The 19,974-nt window shown below is 35.6% G+C and overlaps 1 protein-coding gene across 2 annotated transcripts in view; it reads left to right on the top strand.

Moving 5' to 3' along the window:
- The window catches only part of Ano6 (anoctamin 6), a 196,830-nt gene that overhangs the window by 101,938 nt on the left and 74,918 nt on the right, over positions 1 to 19,974 (top strand). For both annotated transcript variants that reach the window (XM_078014846.1, XM_078014847.1), the window contains 4 exons: positions 2,732 to 2,860; positions 17,652 to 17,717; positions 18,869 to 19,156; positions 19,377 to 19,490. In XM_078014846.1, the coding sequence (XP_077870972.1) occupies positions 2,732 to 2,860; positions 17,652 to 17,717; positions 18,869 to 19,156; positions 19,377 to 19,490 (597 nt within the window). The remainder of the gene's footprint in view (positions 1 to 2,731; positions 2,861 to 17,651; positions 17,718 to 18,868; positions 19,157 to 19,376; positions 19,491 to 19,974) is intronic.

The following is a 19,974-nucleotide window of genomic DNA, read 5'->3' as shown; positions in this document are numbered from 1 at the left end:
TTTATTATCTTGGTATTAAGGCATTTGCCCAGGACCCTCATAGAAGAAACTAGTTAACCTGATGTGCATATGGATTTCTAAATTTCCCAGTGGGGAGGTCAGTGACCATATATAAGGTCTAATCTCTAAAGTGATTTTACTTAATAAATTTTTAAACCTTCTCTTTTAGTATTTTTAAATCCAAGCTGCTAAACAGGATTCAATGGGCTTCAGATTTTTTGCTTATTTCATCTTAGTGCCATTTGACTTGTTAGAAATGACTAAAGATCAAAATTTGAGTAGGCAACAAGAGAAGGTGTGGAAGCCAAGACTTGGATAATCCATCTCCAAATTATTAGTCCTTTAAAGATTACCAATATTTATTTTGAGAAACTATTAAAATTTTACTTCCTCCAAAGTTGAACTTCAAGAATATTTGACTGTCATTTAAATGACCAAATGCATGAGTTAGTCATGTAGTGAAAAGAATTACTGAACAATACAGGTTTTTTTTTTTTTTAACAATACATTTTGTTCATAATGTATCTTTTTACCTAGACCAATTCCCTTGTTTGTTACATGTTCTTTGGAGCCCAGTTTTAGTTTCTTCCTTCTTCCCAATAGCCTGGTAGGATCTTTTTTGCCAAGAAGTAAGAAACCTGGATTTCACAGCAGGGGGAAACTTCCTTGAATTATAATAGTATTGTATCAGAGTGTGAAGTGCTTACTTCACACAGGCAACTATTGCCAACTCATGGGGATTTTCTTCTAAACAAAGGATCTAACATCACACACAAGAGGCAAAAATGCAGAGCAGATTACTTAGGGGCAAGCTGCCAGCCTGTGCTGCCAAGCAATGGCTAGGCAAGGAAGGAGAGCCTGGAGCCATATACAGATGCCCAGTTCTTCACAACTTTGTGTCAATGAGCTCCTACAGGACTCCACCCAAGGCTATAGAGAACAAGTTGCTTTTTGTATGCTTTTCAGTTGTCTGCTTGATGACCAGGCTTTCCTGACCAGTTCCACCCTGACTCACTTCCCTTTGCCCTTCTGAGAAGTTATTCCTTCTTTTTTCTTTCTTTCTGTCTTCTTTTTAATCTCTACATACAACTTTCCTCTACCAACTTCCCTGATTGTCACCAGTAGTAAAGTCTTCATTGAAAGAAGGAGTAATTGAAGGTGACTAAAGAGCTCTATGGCTAAAATGACAAAGACAGGGCTTAGCATTTTTATATAGCTTCAAAGAAATTTTTTTAAATATTTATTTTTTAGTGATAGGTGGACACAACCTATTTATTTTAGTTTTATGGGATGCTGAGGATCAAACCCAGGGCCTCACACATGCTAGGCGAGCGCTCTACCTCTGAGCCACAACCCCAGCCCAGCTTCAAAGAAATTTTAATGGTTTTAAATAACTACAATAGCAAATAAAAGAATTGGATGGCATTACCCTAAGACAATAATGATGAGTTGGTTTTCCTGGACCCTAAGAGCCCTGATAGCATGACTCTACCTTGAAGCTTCTTCTGTTGGTGGTTCAAATCTGTGGTTAAGTGAGGCTGGGGGCAGGGGAGGGTGCATTGAGAGACTCACCTCAGCAGTGCTCCTTCTGCAGGTAGAATTAACCTGCTAAATGGGAGGCATTTACTAGTGATAAGCTTTCATACACTCCATGGTGGGAGAAAGGAAAGAAATAACAAGTATTAATTTCATATATGTTGCAAAAAATCTCTCTTCTCCACTGTGTGAAGATAAAAAGGAAGTGGTGTGGCAGTGGTAAAATGAGGTGATTTTGTGCTAATTGATGCTGAATACAGAGGCAAATTAATCACATTTAATGAGTATAACATACAAGTGGTTTCACCAAATGATTGCAAAATGCAATTTCCCAAGAGTTTTTAATGAGAAAGAAATTTTTAAAATATTATCAGTTAAAATGCAGTCTGAGTCTTAAAAAATACAGTTAATGTAAGCATCCTGACAGACTGCAGGAGAACGCAAACTCAGGTCTATGCTTAGAGCAGATGAAACCAGTTCTGCTCAAATTCATATGGGAATATAAATTGTTTTAAGTTCTAAATGACAGACTCATTAAATTTGTTATTGCTTTATAAGAATCTTAAAAATCTGTTTTCTGTGGTTGATAGTACATTGTGGATTTGAGGAAAAATAGTAATGATTTGTGTGGCTTTTGTGTGTATGGAAACGTCTTCTGGAATTTTTTCATGGTTAAAAAGAAAGGATAACACCTATAAAATATGAGGTCTGGAGATAAGTCTTGGAAAAGGATTCAGAGGTTAGAAAATAAAACACAGGAAGGATGAAATTCTTCAACTTGGGTGAAGAAAAGGTTTTGTCTTTAACAGGGTTTTATCTTACCTTTTTCTTGTTAAGTAAGCTTCAGTCCTTCAGATAGGCAGATTTTTTTACTCTGTCCATTTCTAAACTGGATACGCCTTTGCTGCAGGTGGGAATAATTTGGGATGATTGTGTTACTTATATAATACTGATATGTCTCCATGCTTTTGTAGAATAATGCTAAACTGCTCAATTCAAAGGCTTTCTCTCACCAGGAACTGACTGTACTTACAAAGATCCTGGGGGCCACAACTGCTTGGTCAAGCAACTAATAATGCATATATTTTTCTTTCTCAATAAGCAGATTGATGAATCTATTAAAGCTAGAAGGTAAACATCTATAAATCAGCACTTTTCCCAAAACTTATATTACAATTTTTTTAATCCTACACAGGAAGAATTTAATGGAAAACCTGACTCCCTATTTTTTAATGATGGTCAAAGAAGAATCGACTTTGTTTTAGTGTATGAAGATGAAAGTAGAAAAGAGACCAATAAAAAGGGTACAAATGAAAAACAAAGGGTAAGTTTTTTTCTATTTTCTTTTTTATTCCTTATAATATTGTAAAATGAAAAAGAAGTGTTATTTTTATGTAAGTAATAAAGTGACATTGGTGTTGAAAAATCATTTACCAAACATAATTTCATTATTTTCTGTACTCTTGTTCCCTCAAGACATATTAACAATTTTTAAAAAATTTTGAAATAGAAACTTCTTCAGACTCTTCATTTGGTTTCATACTGAAGGCTGACTTTCTTTGAAGGAATTGTGCTTTCTACTGTGAAGAACAGACTTCTATTAAAGCAAACCTGGCTATTTGCAACTGGGTAGAAAAGGAAGCTAAAGATTAGTGACGACAGTGTAGTAACTATCTTCCAGTGTATGCTCACTCAAGTGCTGTAGGTGTGTTTTGCATTTTCTCATTTAATTCTCGTCACACCATGAACTGAGTTCTGTAATCACGCCATTTTGTAAATGACACAGTTGACCCTTAAGAGAGGTTAAATAATGACTCAAGATTATGGATGCTGATCCGAATAGTAGTGGAGCCAGGGTTCAAACTCTTGTCTTGAATCTAGAACATGAGCTCTTGGCTACTGGTGTTTTCTGTTACCTCCTTTTCTTCCCTTTCATCCTTTGCCACTCAGGCTGCTTCCTTCTCCCTTTCCCTTGCTTCAAGCTGTTTCAGGAAACAGGGATGTACTTATCTGGAGATATTGAAGCAGTAGGGCCAGGGTTATAACAACTGCCTGGGACTTCTTTACCTAAACCCAAATTGCATTATTCTCCAACAGGAGGAAAGGAGTGCACACTGATAAGCATCACTTTACTCATTTTGGAAATCATCCCCTTGGTCTTTATTCTCCACCCCTCACATAGGTGTTATGACATGTATATGACCTTAATTGTCCCTCTCTGTACTTTCTCCCTTAAATATAACAATCTCAAGTCTATTAATTTTTTTAAATAAACCAAGCAAAGAAACATTTTTAAAAATGGAGCAATTAGTCTTGGTTTATTTATGTGTTTAAATTTGGAGGTGCTTAAGTTTGGAGTTTTGTATTTACATGTTGCAACAGAATAAGCCCCAGGCTTTGGAAATCTGAAATTTACATTTTAATTCTGCCACTGCACTATTTGGAGTAATTCTAGTCTTAACAAATGAGTTCTCAGATGACAATGGTTTAACAATAAAAAGATTTATTGCTGTGTCAAAATTAAAGGTGACCTTGGGTTTGGCATGTGGTTTGGAGTTGGGCTCTGTCCTTGAAGTCATTAAGGGTCCCAGCCAACACAGAGGCTCGGATACATTCAACAGGTAGTTCAGGGTCATCCTATCAACACAAATAGTAGATAAGATGAGAGAGAGGATGGAGAAAGAACTCCTGCTTCTTCTCCACCTTGGTCTGGAAGTCACTGCAGGGATTGTGCTCACATTCCATCACTCGGGCCTGAGGAAGGTAGAAAGCATTGTTTGTGATAGGGTAGTTACCAGGAAAATGTTCTTATCAATATTGTGTTTTTTTCAAATTTTTTTTTTTTTTACATTTAACATCTCTGAAATCAGATTGCATCTGGTATATAAATGGTGATCATACTTTTATTGGACAAAATTATTATTTTTGGTACATAAAATATTGGCTCACCACATACTCAGTGGCATCTTACGTTCAGGAAAATGGGATCCCAACACCTAGTCCCTGGGAATATGAATAAGATTAGGTAAAATAACATATGATGCTGTTACATAAATTTTAGCCTATATCACATAGTTCATTTATGTGTCTTCCTCTCATCTTATTTGGAGCTTATGAAAAGACATGGCTCTCAGACAATTTTATCACTGGAGCAAAATATCTTAGAGCACTTTTCCTGTGGACTCTTAAGACATTCTGTGCAGTCATAGTCACCATTATCAAATATTCATTAAGTGTCCATATGCCAGTGGAGCAGAATTGAGACTAAAGTTAAGTTAAACAGAGCTAATCCATTAAAGTATAAAGGAAACAGTTCTGGTTTTAGACAAGAGCTTTACTGCCATGGTGAAGGGGCCCTAGAGCTACTTACATTATTAATAGACTCTGCATTTGTGCTGGAAAAAACATAGGTCCCAGGATAACCCTTATAAATCAGGAGGAAAAAATAATCATTAATTTTGGAAATTCTTGAATCCATGGATTGATATACCTTGATGTTGGTTTTTATGATCTGTGCTTTGAAGTATTTTCAGTTTGTATTTGTACATATTACTTAATTTATATGCTACCAAAATTCAAAGCTCAACTTTGGAATCATGTTTTTTTTCTTTTAATCTGAAAAACATTTTCAAGTTCTATCATACTCCTTGTCAGGGCTTATTGAGGATTTAGGACAATACCAAGGGAAGGCAATTTCAAACTCCTGTTTCTTTTGAAAGAAAAAATATGTGTAAATCATATTGATTTCCTAAAACAGCACTAAGGTTGACTTCACCAGGGTTTATTGAAAAACTGTTGTTAAACATGTTGTAGTGCTGTAGAAATATAGAAGTAATAGGGCCACAAACACCAAAAACACAGATACAGCCATTTAAGCCTCTGTTTATCTCCTCATGAGCAAGAGAAAATCCTGTTCTAGCCAAACATCCGATAGCAGGTAGCTTTGTTCCTTATGTAGTGAAATCACTTCAGAACTATTACACCTTTCTTTAATAGCATGAACTCTTGTTATGTAGATTTTACATGGGGACTTGTATAAACTATTTCCATAAGCACTCATTTCAGCTTATACTATGCTTGGCACAGAATCAGTCTGGGTATTTTTCATTGCAAGTCACAAGAAAACTAAGTTCAAAAATGGCTTCAATGCTGGAAGAAAATAATTTTGTTCTCATTTAACAAATAGTCTGGATATAGAACCATCTCTAAGCTAGAGAATTTATTGGCTTAATGAGGCCATTCCATCCTTCTACCCTGCCATCCTCAGTATTTGGCTCTCCCTTAACTGACTTCATTTGGTTGTAAGTTGGCTGCTACAACTTTAGTTAGCCAGAGGCAGAAATAGGGGACATCCTTTCTCATGCCTCCCCCTTTTAAAGACAAGAAGCCCTTAGAAGGGCCCTTAGCAGTCTATTGTCTATTATAGTTTATTCCTCAGTCTATCACGTTTGGCCCTCCATATCTGTTAGCTCTGCAGCCACAGATTAAACCAACTGCAGATAGAAAATATTCACAGAGAAAAAATGGCATCTACACTAAACACATACAAATGTTTTTTCTTGTCATTATTCTCTACACAATACAGTATAACAACCATTTACATAGTATTAGGTATTATTCATAATCTAGAGATGATTTAAAATTTACAGGAGAATGTAGGTTATATGCAAATTTTATATCAGACATTTGCGCATCTATGAAGTTTGTGGTCCAGTCAATCCAATCCCTGGGTATACCAAGGGACTACTGCTAGTAAGATGAATGGAGTTACCTTCCACCGCATAGACTAATCAAGACTCGTCTAATTTATCTCTTGAATCACCTGATCATTCAGTATCTGAAAAACATTCAGCCTTTTCTTTGTAATAAATAAGGGGAGAATGGCTGTTCACAGCAGCCAGCAATGTCTGGCATAGTACATGATTAACATAGCTAACTGTGTTTGATCCATACTGTTTAGAGCAAAGAAGTTTTAAATAAAACAAATCCCTGTTTATTTCTCCAACTCTGAGTACACAATTTTGTTTAGTAGTTGTTTCTTTTTTCAAACTTCCTTTTACCAGAACTGCTAACAAGTGGCAGGATTGCTCTATTTTGGATTTTATTTTGTCTGTATCTCCCTTCAGACAGATGTGTTCATGACCATGTAATGGTATAATTCAGATGATGGTAAAAGAAAGTGGAGGGGTCTAGACAGCATAAAAATAATGTAAGCAATTCTGGATATGTGTTTTACTTATATTTTAATCTATTCCTAAGGGTTGATGGAAACTTAATATCCTTGAAGGTGAGGAAAAGTTGGTATATGGAAGCATATATTTGTATTCTTATCTGGCATTAAGGATTCTTTAGTGTGCAGTAGGAAGCTCTGGCTCACAGAGAATGTAGAGTAAGGAATTTTAAATAAATTGATGATCAAGTTCATTATATAACTAAATATGATTTTATCCACACTTGCAAATACTGTGAGACAACTAATTGGCTTCAGATCCTGTAAGCTTTAAAAATCGTTATGCATTATTTCATACTAATTAGTCTAAGGCCAAATTGTTTGCTTAGAAGCCGAATGAGATCTTGTTGAGAATATTTAAAACTTTATCAGGAAGTTTTAGTATGATGAACACAGTATATTACTCCATTTAATGAGGTCTTAAATCTTGTAAAGTTTCATAACGATGTCCATGAAGATCTTGTACATTTTTATTAACTTTTCTTAATTATTTTAAAATTTTGTTGCTGCTGTCAAAAACATTTTATGTTGCAGCTTATGGCTTATGGTTATGTGTAAAAGAAGTCTGTTGATTATTATGTGTTCTACCCAGGAACCTTGATAATTCTTTTTAGTTCTAATAGTTTCCAGTGCTGTTTTTTAAGTTTTTTCAGATAAAGACCATCTTGTCTACAAAGGACTGTATGTGGTTATTTTTGATTGAGATAACTGAGATTTTGATTGAGATAATTGAGATATTATAGATAACTCAAAAATTGATTCTTACTGGCCTTAAAGATGTATATAATTTTCATAGTTATATGCTGTCTATGCTAATACTACATTAAATATTTACATTTTTTAAGTATTTGATGCTTATTTGTGGAGTATTAAAAATGTTAAACATATAGATGTAGAGAATAAAATGGTGGTTACCAGGGGTTAAAGAACACAAAATTTCAGCCTGGAAGAAGTAAGTTCAAAACATCTATTATGTAGCATGCTCATTATAGCTTGCTAATGTACTGTCTTGTTGAAAATTGCTTAAAGATTAGATCTTAAGTGTTCTTACCACACACAAAACATGTGTAATGCATATTAGTTCAATTTAGTCTTCTACAAGTATACCTATTTTTAAATAACATATTTTAAATGGCAAATATTTATAGAATTTTTTAACTTTCAATTAAAATAAAGAAATATTAGGAAAGTAAAAAAGAACTTTTTGAGGTTACTTATGGAAATATGTCAAAAATAAAAGTAATTAGATGAGTAATCAGGATGAAATAAGTATAAAGGAAGAAAAATAAAATGAAGTATGCATGCCTAATAAAATTATTTATTATAAACCGTAAGATCTGATCAGAAGCTAAAGGTCAGTTGCAAAATTGTCTCTGAGCTTCCTATTTGCATAAGAAAATCAGAGAATGTTGTCAATAACATGATCTAGACTTTCAGTACAATGTAAATAAAGCTGGTTCTTCAAAAGAAATGCAGTGATCTCGAGGATCCTACAGAGTCTCCTAAAGCAGAAGCCATGACTGAATGGAATGAAAATATTGCCTAACTTCTCCATATTGAAACATAAGGGGATGGCAAAGAAGGAAATAGAAACTATAAGGAATCAGAACACTGTACAGAATTTCCTGAGTTTGACACACTTGGCACGTCCCATGAATTGGAAAGTTGAAGCTGATGTTAGAATAGCTTGAGAGGAGATAATGGCAACCAGTGTTGTGTGGTTTCACCTTCCCAGGTAACTTGATAGATGTTCTGACTTTCATTTAGGGAGTGAAATCTAGATCTAGCTTTGATTCCTTAATATTTTAGATGAATACAATCTTTATATTTTTATCTTTTTCCTTGCTTTCACCCTACTTGCATATACTAAGGTTGGAGGCTAAAAGAAATAAATTAAATTAGAATCAGCAGTTTCAAATTACAGCCACAAAATGTGTTGCTGGTATAAGCATGTTTGGTTTTATTTTTGAGTACTCAGCACAAAAGCAACAAATCCAAATCTTGATGCTTATTTCCAAAATGGGAAATATCCCTGGGCTCAAACCTTAAAAATAGAGGGCAATGAAATCTTGGGAAGTAAAGTCTGATTATTCCATTTCAATTCACTGAGAACCTTAGCAAGATATTTACAAAGATATGGAGAAGAGAATACTTTTTTTTTTTCCAGATTATTCCTCGTGAAGTCTAGCCTTGGGTTTAAATAAATAGGCCATCATTTGTTCTACTGCTAACAGTCACCTGTGTCTCACCTTTTTAAAGATCATATGTAAAAGGGTACAGGGTTGGCAAAAATCAATTATACCAAATTCTCATATGGAAATTGTGTGAAGGGGAAAAAGAATCACAAAAGAATAGCTTCTTGTGTGTGTCATAGGAACAAGGTTTCTTAAACTTGTCTGATGAGAAGAGTCATCCAGCTGCTTGTTAAAAATAGATTATCCTGGCCCCATCCCATCCCTACTGAATCAGGATCTCCAGAGGAGGGACCTAAGAAGCTGTAGTTTAGAAAGCTCTTCAAGTTGTTCTTATAAGCAGATGACTTTAGAAAATAAACATATAAAATGTTTTCAGTGGTTATCTCAGCAGTTAGATTATAGTGATTTTTTTCTTCTCTAAAAATTTGCTTTCCTGGTTATTCACAATAAGTATTTATTCCTGTGTAATTATACCCAAAATGTTAATTTAAAAAGTACATCTAACTATCCGCTTCCATTCTGTGCTTATCATTTAAAAGGATCTGTCCCCTCCTGAACACACTTTACCTACTTGAGTAAATTCCTCCTCATATAGATCCACTAACAGGAAATGTTTTGTTGCCAACATGTGAATTTAAATTAAGCTGTGATTAAATAATTTCTGTATTCTTCTTACAAACCTTCTGGAGCACATGATATGTAACTAATAAAATAACACGTAAAGTAATTAGTAATTTTTTGCAGCAACTAAGTATCTTGGACTTATTTTTTGTGCATTATTGAAGGATTAACAAAGGTTAACAAGTGGAAAATAAAATGACAAACATCATTACTTTGCCTAGCAGAGCTATAAGAACATTTGAAATTATCTGTGTATATTTCATTAATATCAACCAATTTGTACTTAGTCATTGCAACTCCTGCTTTTGACACCAAAAAAGCTGGGTACCATGAAGAAAATGTTAGGAATTGGTGTTTACAATCAGTATTATTATGTGCAATTCACAGGCAAGTCCTTTACAACAGTGACTTTATTAAGCCAAAATGAGATGTGTAATGTATAATCTAAGGTACTTAGGGACAGAAAACTGCCTTAATTGTGCTAGTCTGTCTTTTGTGATTTTGATTGCTTTATTATTTATTTTTCTGACAGCTTTATCCATCTCTTAAAAGAAGTATAAATAAAATTTCACTTTCTGGACACTGGTAGGTGCTCTTGTCCATTTTCACCGAGGGCTGGTGGAGCTCTCGGAAACATTCTCCACCAGCAGTAATAGAATCGTGTATATTTCTTGTAATGTACATAAGTCCTCAAAGCAGTCACTTTGGCTTTAATAGAATTCTAGTAGGTTAAAAAAATTAAAAAAATAAATCTAATGGCAATGCAGATGAATTTGCTCCCCTAGAGATACAGGAATTTACAGCACAATTTAATTTATGACAAGTTTGTGGGTTTTTTTTTTAAAGCTAGTAAGTCTAGTTTAATCACTTTCTGCTGCCAAATACAAATCATATGCCATAGGCTAGGTTCAGATCTTATATGGAAGGTTTTCCAACAAGGCTTATAGATAATTTTTGGTTAAAAATTGTATGGCCTCAGATATTCATTTATTCAACAAATATTTATTGAGCAATGGCTGTGTCAGCCAATATGCACTAGTAATTATCTTTCATTTTTAACATGGTAGACAGCTAGCTCTACGCTAATTTTTCAAATGTCAGGAAGAGTTACTTGTGCAAGTATAAATTCTACAGAGAAGTAAAGATGATTTCATATTAAAGACTTAAGCAATCTCTTCTTAAGCAGGCAGTCTTTTCCTGTTATGTGCCTGTTTGACCAGTACAACACATATACTAATTTACTTTAGCTTTCTGACACACTAAAAAATTGATCTGGTTTGATCAATTTTTAAAATATTCTACTGGTTTTTCATGAATTGCCATGCCAAAAGAAAATAACAAGAACTGTCTTATTAAAGTAACACCAAGATGATATAATAACATGTTTAAGCAAATATAAATGTCCTATCCTGATTCAACTGTTCAAGTATTTATAGTTGGTGGTGAAATAGAGGGCATTATAAGCTAACTCCAAGGTCTACCAATTACCTCGAGATAAATCAGGTAAACATCTCAGGAGCTGTTTCTAAAGAACTAGATAAAAACTAAAATGAGATAAATTAGTACAACCTTTCTGGAAGGCAGTATGGCTATACATATTAAAGAACTTAAAATTGAATACACTCTTTGATTTAACAGTTCTACTCTTAGTACTATATCCTGAGGAAGTAATAAAGGATGCACAAAAAGATTGTTCTACAAGGATTTTCATAATAGTGAAAAATTAGAAACAATCCAAATATGTAATAATTTGAGGTTGTTAAATAAATACAGTACATCTCCCTGAGAGGATATTATCAAGGCTTTAAAATGAGTTTGAGGGAAATGTTTCTGATGTTGTCTGCATCTCTGATAGTCACATGTACTATTCACGCTCCACAGTGACCTTTCTTATTATTCATAGAAATGGGGCTAGCAAGAAGAGAAATGAAGAGGTGTCTGTCCCCTTCAGGGGATGAAAAGGATATGTATTCATCAGTTACCAGATAATTAGTCCCAGGACCAGGATGCCAAGTAGAATAGATGAGTCCAGAAGAGAAGGGCAAGTTATTCAGTGTTAATATCCATTTTTCAGTCCCACCAGCAGTGTATGAATGTACCTTTTTCCCCACATCCTCACCAACACTTATTGGTGTTTATATGCATAATAGCTGCCATTCTAACTGGAGTGATTTTGATTTGCATTTCTCTAATTGCTAGTGATGATGAACATTTTTTCATGTATTTGTTGGTTGATTGTACATCATCCTCTGAGAAGTCTCTCTTCAGGTCCTTGGCCCATTTATTGATTGAGTTATTTGCTTTTTTTGGTGTTTAGCTTTTTGAGTTTTTTATATACCCTAGTGATTAATGTTCTATCTGATGTGTGAGGGGTAAAGATTTGCTCCTAAGATGTAGGCTCTTTATTCACCTCATATTGCTGGTGGGACTGCAAATTGGTGCAACCAACATGGAAAGCGGTATGGAGATTTCTTGAAAAATTGGGAATGGGACCACCATTTGATCCAGCTGTCCCTCTCAACCTAGATACCCTTCAATAGATGAATGGATTAAAAATGTGGCATATATACACAATGGAATATTATTCAGCAATAAAAGAGAATAAAATCATGGCATTTGTAGAGTTAGAGAAGATAATTGTAAGTGAAGATAGCCAATCCCAAAAAACCAAGTGCTGGATATTTTCTTTGATATAAGGAGGCTGATTTATAGTGGAATAGGGAGGAACAGACAAACTCTAGATAGAGCAGAGGGATTGAAGGGAAAGGGAGGAGGCATGGGGTTATTAATAATGGTGGAATGTGATGATCATTACTATCCAAAGTACATGTATGAAGACATGAATTGGTGTGACTATACTATGTACACAGCCAGTGATATGAAAAATTGTGCTCTATATATGTAATAAGAATTGTAATGCATTCTGCTGTCATATATAAATTTAAAAATTACGTAAAAAAACATTTTCCTGTAAAAATGGGGTCAGTGGTATCCCACTGGAGGGACTGGGGTCATTGGATACACAGAATGGATTGCAATTGTCTATTTTGACAAATATTTGTATTAAAAGGGAAAGGCAAGCCTCTAGTACGTTTGCAGGATAATTTTTTGTTTTTTAGGGTCTAAGAGAAGCTGAGCATTTTAGAAGGCAGAGAAAGGTTAATGATAGTGGCTAATGATTTCTAGGGCTTATTATATGCCAAGTGTCATGTTATATACTTTATACCCAGAATCACATTTAATCCTTCAAGATGAAGCTATTTCTTCTCTGATTTTTATGATGAAACCAAGGATGCTTTGAGTTGAAGTTATTTGCCCAATGTCTCCAGGCTAGTGAATGGCAGAGCTAGCATTTGAATTTTGATTCTCTGAATATAACCAGTATGCCCAAAGGTAAGAGGGAAACCAAAGTTGCAAAAGTTGAAGGGATTGTTTTGTAGACTAGAATCTGAGAGGAAAGAGCTCCTTGAATGTGATGAGTTGTAGCCTGAGTTTAGAAATTCCATATAGAGAAGGCACCAGGTCTAGCCTGTACTATTCAGTGTGTTGTGTTCATGTTATGTCACTGATATGATCAAGACAGGAGTAGTTTGTGTTTGGTATGTTTGATGACAGAATGGCCCAGCTTTCTGAACCTTACCCCTTTTGTCGTCTAGTAATTCAAACTCCTGAAGTGTCTAGGAATCAGTTCATGCTCTGGACGTTTCTGTGCTGTCTAATGCTAGAACATTCCAGGAATAGAATGTACTTTTTCCTCATTGTATCAGATAATACAAATGAAGGTTCATGGAAAAGTTGGGGGGCTAAGAACAAGGGAATGCAGTTGTTGTATGGTAGTACCTAGTACACCTCAGTCCATTTCTACATGATAGGCAGCTATCAGCCAACCATCTGCTCAGTTTATTCATTCATCTGACATTCATTTTGTAGGCCTGTTCTGAGCATTAATGATACTTTAAACATAAAGACTAACATCTCCGGAGGAGAGGTAGTCATTAAAGAGCAGGCAGAGTCATAGAAAGATTTAAAATTCTTAAGAAGCATTTGAAATGTTTGTTGGCTGGGGAATAAGAGCAATGAGAGCGCAATGAAGAGAGAAATAGAGACATTACATAACTCAAGAGAGATAAAAGATTATACTTCAGATATCAAGACAGATGATGTCTAGCTCTTAATAGGTAGAAAGAAGGAAACCTGCATGAGTTCACAGTGAGCAGCTGCCATCTCCTCTGTAAGGAAGGAAGGTAGGTAGGTCCCCTGCAGAGCATGCTGGTCTGCAAGTTAGATATGCAGCAGGAGGAGCACCTTGGAAGTGTAGAACGCTCCCTGGCAGGTGGCTAGGAGCCACAGAGGAGATAGGTGTGCACTGTGGTAGGCCTGACTGTGATGGCAACTGTGAACTTGTAACAAGGCCAGTTGATGTAGTTATTTGACTTGTTTCTTACCAGCAGTTAAATCTTAAATACCTGTTAAGCCCTGGAGAAGCCTCTCTTCTGATTCTCTTATTCTTCTAAGCCCGTGGCCTGAGCTTTCATATCCCAGCTGTGAAATTTCTTGTCTTCTGTACGGTATACAAGACACAGGCACGGGTCCTGCTGCAGCCTGCTAGTGAGAGCATGTCAGCTTCCCCATGCACATCCTCAGGGTGAGTCACCTGCCCTGAAGGAGAAGGCCTCACGGTGTCCAACCCTTGCAGAATACTTGCTCCTCTATTTATAGTGATTTGGTTCAGGGTAACAGGTTTTCCCTAGTTCATGGCTATGCTCTCAGTGAGGGTTCTTGCTTGAAAGTAACAAAAATAGCTATAACTTAACAGATAAGGAATTTATCAGGGAGATGTTAGGAGCTCATAGATTCCCCTAAAGAATTCTACAAATAAATGAGTCGAGGCAGCCAGCAGACAGGGCAGAAGCAGTTCTTCACAGACAGCCATGAAAAAAAGTGTGGTTACCGCCCTGGACACAGGGCTGCCATTGGCACCATGGACACCCACTGACAGCAGTAGTCATCAAAAAATCCTGCCACAAGCTCTGCCTCTTCAGTCTCTGGAATTGGCATTTGCCCTCTCATCCACCCCAGAATGATTCTGTTTGGCCCGGCTCCTTAGTGTCTCTAGCTTCCCATTCAGAGTCTGGAATGGGTGGTCTGATTGGCAAAGTATAGCTCTTCTGCTGGTAGTTGAACGTCACAAGGCACCAGGAAAAGGAGTGTGTACATTTTTATCTGTTATAATAGATATAGTAGGAGCTGAAATGTTGAGTGGTCATTTATTCTGGTATTTCATGTAATAGATGGCTATTACAGTGCCATGAAATACAAGAATAAATGTTCCAGTCTTTCTGTTGAGAGGAAGTCTTAGATCACTGGATGCTGAGTTTCTCTGTAATTCTCTGTAACAATAGAATAAATTCTTTGATTCTTCAGTATTTTGCAGGTTGCCTAGAAAATAGTGGAACCTCAGGAAATGTTTGTAGAATGAATTAATTAAATGTTGTGGGTTTTTTTTTTTAGTACAATAGCCACCCCCCACCACATACATTATCTACAGGGAACACATTTCAAGATCCTCCCCCCTAGCCCCGTGAATACCTGAAATCATAGGTAGTACCAAACTCTATATATGCAATGTTTTTTTCCTATACATAGGTACAAAAATTTAACGTTTTTTTCCATCTTAACTAAGCATGGCTTACACACTGTGGCTGTAACTTTTGCAGTTTGAGGTGTGACATCAAGCTAACATGAATTTCTTTTTCCTTGTTCACAATTTCACAGAAAATTCATTCTTACTGTAGATCTTAGCAACCTCGATCACATGACTTTTTTCCTTATGAATTCAAGAACTCTCACCTTTTCACTTCAAAGTAGTGCTTTATGCTTCTCTTTGGCATAGTCAAATCACCAACATCAAGATTCTTGTGCTTCGAGGCCATTGTTAAGAAAAATGAGGGTTACTTGAACATGGCTTTGTGATACTGCGATAGTCCATTTTATAAACAAGATGACTACTTAGTGATAAATGGGTAGGTAGTGTATACAGTGTAATTACTCTGCATAAAGGAATGATTCACATCTTGGGCAGGATGAAGCAGAATGAGATTTCATTGCATAAAACCAGAGCAGTGTACACATTATTTTAAATAATTTTTTAAAATCAGCTTATTTCTGGAATTTTTCATTTAATATTTTTAAACCTCAGTTGACAGTGACTCACTGACATGACAGCAAGCCAAGACCATGTATATTCTCTCAACAATCATGTATTAAGCATATAATTTGTGTCAAGCACTATGTTGAACACTGTTTGCAGGATCAAAGTGTTTTTACTCAATGGTAAACAAAGGAGTAATCAGAAACCATACAAGAATCAAAATATGAGGATTCGGATCTTGAGTGAAAAAATGCCTCTTAGATAAGAAGAGGAATGAATCTGATCAACGTCCCAAGTTGAGGCTGTGAATATGGCACCAGAAGGGTAGAAAGAGCTGAAAATCTCCCCAGGACAAATTGAAGGGATGGTGGTGAGCAAGGAAGTCAAGAGGATGTGAGTACCTGCTGGGAGCGGAGTGGCACTTCAAGTGCTCCGCACCCCCTCCTGACTCCAGGATTTTTAGGCCAGTTGCTTGCTCACTTTAAGGGAAGTCACAGCTTTCACTGACCCTCCTGTAAGTTACTTTAGTGTAAGCTCTAAGTGTTACAAGCAATAAATGTGCCATGTAACAGATTATTAAATAAAACAATTTTCTATTTAGGATATTTCTGCAAAACATGTCTGGATTCAAATTTAGCCCAAGGCCAGGTATATTTTTTTCATCTTTTTTCATATGGCATCATCTATGTCACATTTGTTAGGTGAATTCCATGCTCTCTTTATTGTCCCTGGCTGCAGCAGCTCAACCCCACCTTCACAGAAGGTAGATCCTAAGGAGGCCTGGCTGCTGGACCTGTGGATTGTCTTGACCTTGACCCAGCAGTTCCACCCTAACTTGTGACTGCTGAAATAGTAAACACACACACACACACACACACACACACACACATTTTTTTCAGTGAAAGATTGGTCTGGTTTATTTCCTGTCATTATTGGAAATGGTTATTATAGTTCACGTGCTTTATGTCACCTAAATCATGACATTGAGAGTCTAAAAAGGATTCTAGTGAGGTTTTCTCTGTTTAGTAGATGAAAAAAAAATGAGGCACAGGGTTTTTAAAAGTGTCCTGTCATGGTCATAGAGGTGATAAGTAATGAAACTGGAGTTTGAACCTAAGCATTTTGGTTCAGATCTTGTATTCTTAACCTTTATATGTACGCATTTTCATTTCCTAAAGCAGGATAACTGCTTCATCATCAAATGTGATCTTTGAAAGGTCAAACAAGTCTCCACTTTTACATGCTTTCCTTTCATTAGTTTGGCAAAAGCCTCATCATCTGTAATTGAATATCAATAATTGCAGTATACTCTCATCTCTGGAGTCAGCCATGTGACGTGGACAGATATATTATCAATTAATTCCCTATTTTATCGATTCAGATGTTTATAACTTCATGAATAATTTAGTTCAAATTCTCTGAATTTTTTCAAAATTATCTGTGGTGTTCAGGCATTCAGGATGAAAGCTACACATTTAGTAATTAAACCATTTGAATGCCTAGTATGGAAATAAATTTTTAAAAATTTGAAATCTTTAACACTGAAAAATGACATCAAAGAATGGAATTAAAAAAAAAAAAAAAACCCTCTTGTATACTCTTAGGAGCCAAAAAGTCCTTTTTGGCAAGAGACTTTTACTTACCTCAAAAGGCAAGAAATTCCAACAGGACAACCAAGGGCCCTCCAGAGTTTTGGGGAATGCAAAAGCATGCCCAGCATTCTTTGGAGACCCAACACCTTCAAATCCCCAATGGAGAGAGCAGCTTCATTGCTTCAGTTCCATTATGAGCAGATGAATCTGTTTATCAGGATGTAACTAGTTTGCTTTTGTATTATTTTATTTTTAAATGAAACATAATTGTTTTTTCTGCCTTTGGTAAAATAAAGGTCTAACAATTTTTTTTTTTTTTTCGACAGAGAAAAAGACAAGCATATGAATCTAACCTCATCTGCCAGGGACTGCAACTAGAAGCAACAAGATCGGTAAGTGGTAGTCTCTTTGCCAGCCTCAGCTGACTGTGTTCTTGGGAATTTGCATGGCACTTGGAATTCAAGGATGGCAGTGGCAATGTGCAGTCCTGGCCAGGATGCTGTCATAGACGGGAAAAGGAGTTAGTCAAAATTGACATTCTATAGGAGATATTATTTTTTTCTCATGAAAGACAACAAGTTTTTTTAATAGCCAAGGAATTTAATAATGAACACTTGTACAACAGATTATTTCTTCCTTTAAGAAACTTCTAGAAGTTTTTTTAACTATAAAAATCATAGTTTATGGTAAAAAACGAGAATGTAAAAATAGGGAAAATAAAAATCATCTGAATCTTAATCACCCAGAAATATCCTTCTGAAAGTCCTTCTAAGAAACTTTTCTGTCTTCAGATATGTATATTTCCTCAGATGAAATATGCACATAAACATCAAGTAATTGAACCATTTGACTGTCTAGTATGGAAATTAAAATTTTAAAAATCTGGAGTCTTTAATGCTGGAAAATTACATCATAGAATGGAGCTTCAAAAGTCCCATTTGTGTACCCTTACCAGCCAAAAAGTGTGTTTGTGTGTGTGTGTGTGTGTGTGTGTGTGTGTGTGTTAGCCCTTTCAAAAGAGGAATTATTATTTCATGGTTTCATAATTTGCTTTTCCCTTAATATATAATAAAAGTGTTTCTATACCAATAAATATTATTCTTTGGCATTTTTAATGGCCAAATAACATAATGAATAGATATATAAGAAATTAAGCAGTCCATTTCTAGTTTTAGAAAATTAAAAATTTTTATTAGTTATAGCATTACAACGAGTGTTCTAGTGTTTCCAAGTCACTAATTTGGATGGAGTGATGGACGAATTGGTAAGGTTAGTTTTATCATTTAAAATGTTATTTTCATAAAAGAACTCTGATAATGATTTGAATTACTTTGTTAATTCAAACTAAGGAGTTATCTTAAAATTTTATATGGGTTTGCAAATCTATTTTTATTTTATCTTCGCTCATACTGGTATCCTCTGGGCATATTTTTTTGTTTTTGTTTTTTTTTTTAACTACCAGCCCATTAAAAAAAATGTTTGTTTTAAATTTTGAAAATAGTTGGTTTGATTTCCTGGTCCATGTTTTATTCTTCCCTTACAGGTTTTGGATGACAAGATTGTATTTGTTAAAGTACACGCACCATGGGATGTGTTATGTACATATGCTGAGATCATGCACATCAAATTGCCTCTGAAACCCAATGATCTGAAAACCCGTTCCTCGGCCTTTGATAGTTTCAACTGGTTTACCAAAGTCCTCCGAGTAGATGAACGTCTCATCAAGCCAGAGCAAGAGTTTTTCACTGCTCCATTTGAGAAGAACCGAATGAATGATTTTTACATTGTTGATAAAGATTCCTTCTTCAATCCAGCTACCAGAAGCCGGATTGTGAGTCTAAACCAAATTTAGTTTCTGTCTTGGGGTGATTTGGAACCTACTGTTGAGTAATTAATGATTTGGTTGGTGTGGTCTGATTTTTTTTTTTTTTTTTTTAAAGCAGCAAAAAAAAAAAAAAAAAAAAATTCCTTCACATTTCTGTTAAGTAGTAAACAGTGACTGGATTGGTTTGTTCTGCTCTATAAACCACATTATTTTGGAATCGTTTTAGGTCTACTTTATCCTCTCCCGAGTGAAGTATCAAGTGGTAAACAATGTTAGCAAGTTTGGGATTAACAGACTTGTAAGTTCTGGAATCTACAAGGCGGCTTTCCCTCTCCATGATGTAAGTCAAATAACAAAAATGAAGTTAAGAGACCTAATGTATACTCTTAGTGTTGACAAGAGAGAAGGACTGACCTTCCTAAACTTATGTCTCTTTCTTGGTAACATACTGAAGGCTGGAGTTGTAGCTCAGTGGTTGAGCACTTGCCTCACAAGTGTGAGGCACTGGGTTTGATCTTAGCACCACATTAAAAAAAAAAAAAAAAAGGCATTGAGTCCATATTACATCTAAAAAAAGATAACATACTGCAAGATTATAAACTTGCTTAACACAAGAAAGAACCAGACTGTTTTGTTCGCTAGTGGATCCCAGGCATAGAGAATATGCTGTGTTTAAAGGAGTAGATGGATGAATGAGCCGTTTCTTTCCTGCAGTTTACACACACTGCCAGACAGATGAGCAGTCACCCTATATGAGCATCTCTGTGGCCCAAAGTCCTATTCTGACACTTCCTAGCTCTGTGAACTTGTGAAAGACATTTAGC

Source organism: Ictidomys tridecemlineatus, chromosome 6, assembly GCF_052094955.1.
Source record: "Ictidomys tridecemlineatus isolate mIctTri1 chromosome 6, mIctTri1.hap1, whole genome shotgun sequence".
NCBI lineage: Eukaryota > Metazoa > Chordata > Mammalia > Rodentia > Sciuridae > Ictidomys > Ictidomys tridecemlineatus.
Note: the sequence above shows the minus strand (reverse complement) of the source record. Positions and strands in the feature narration are given on the sequence as shown.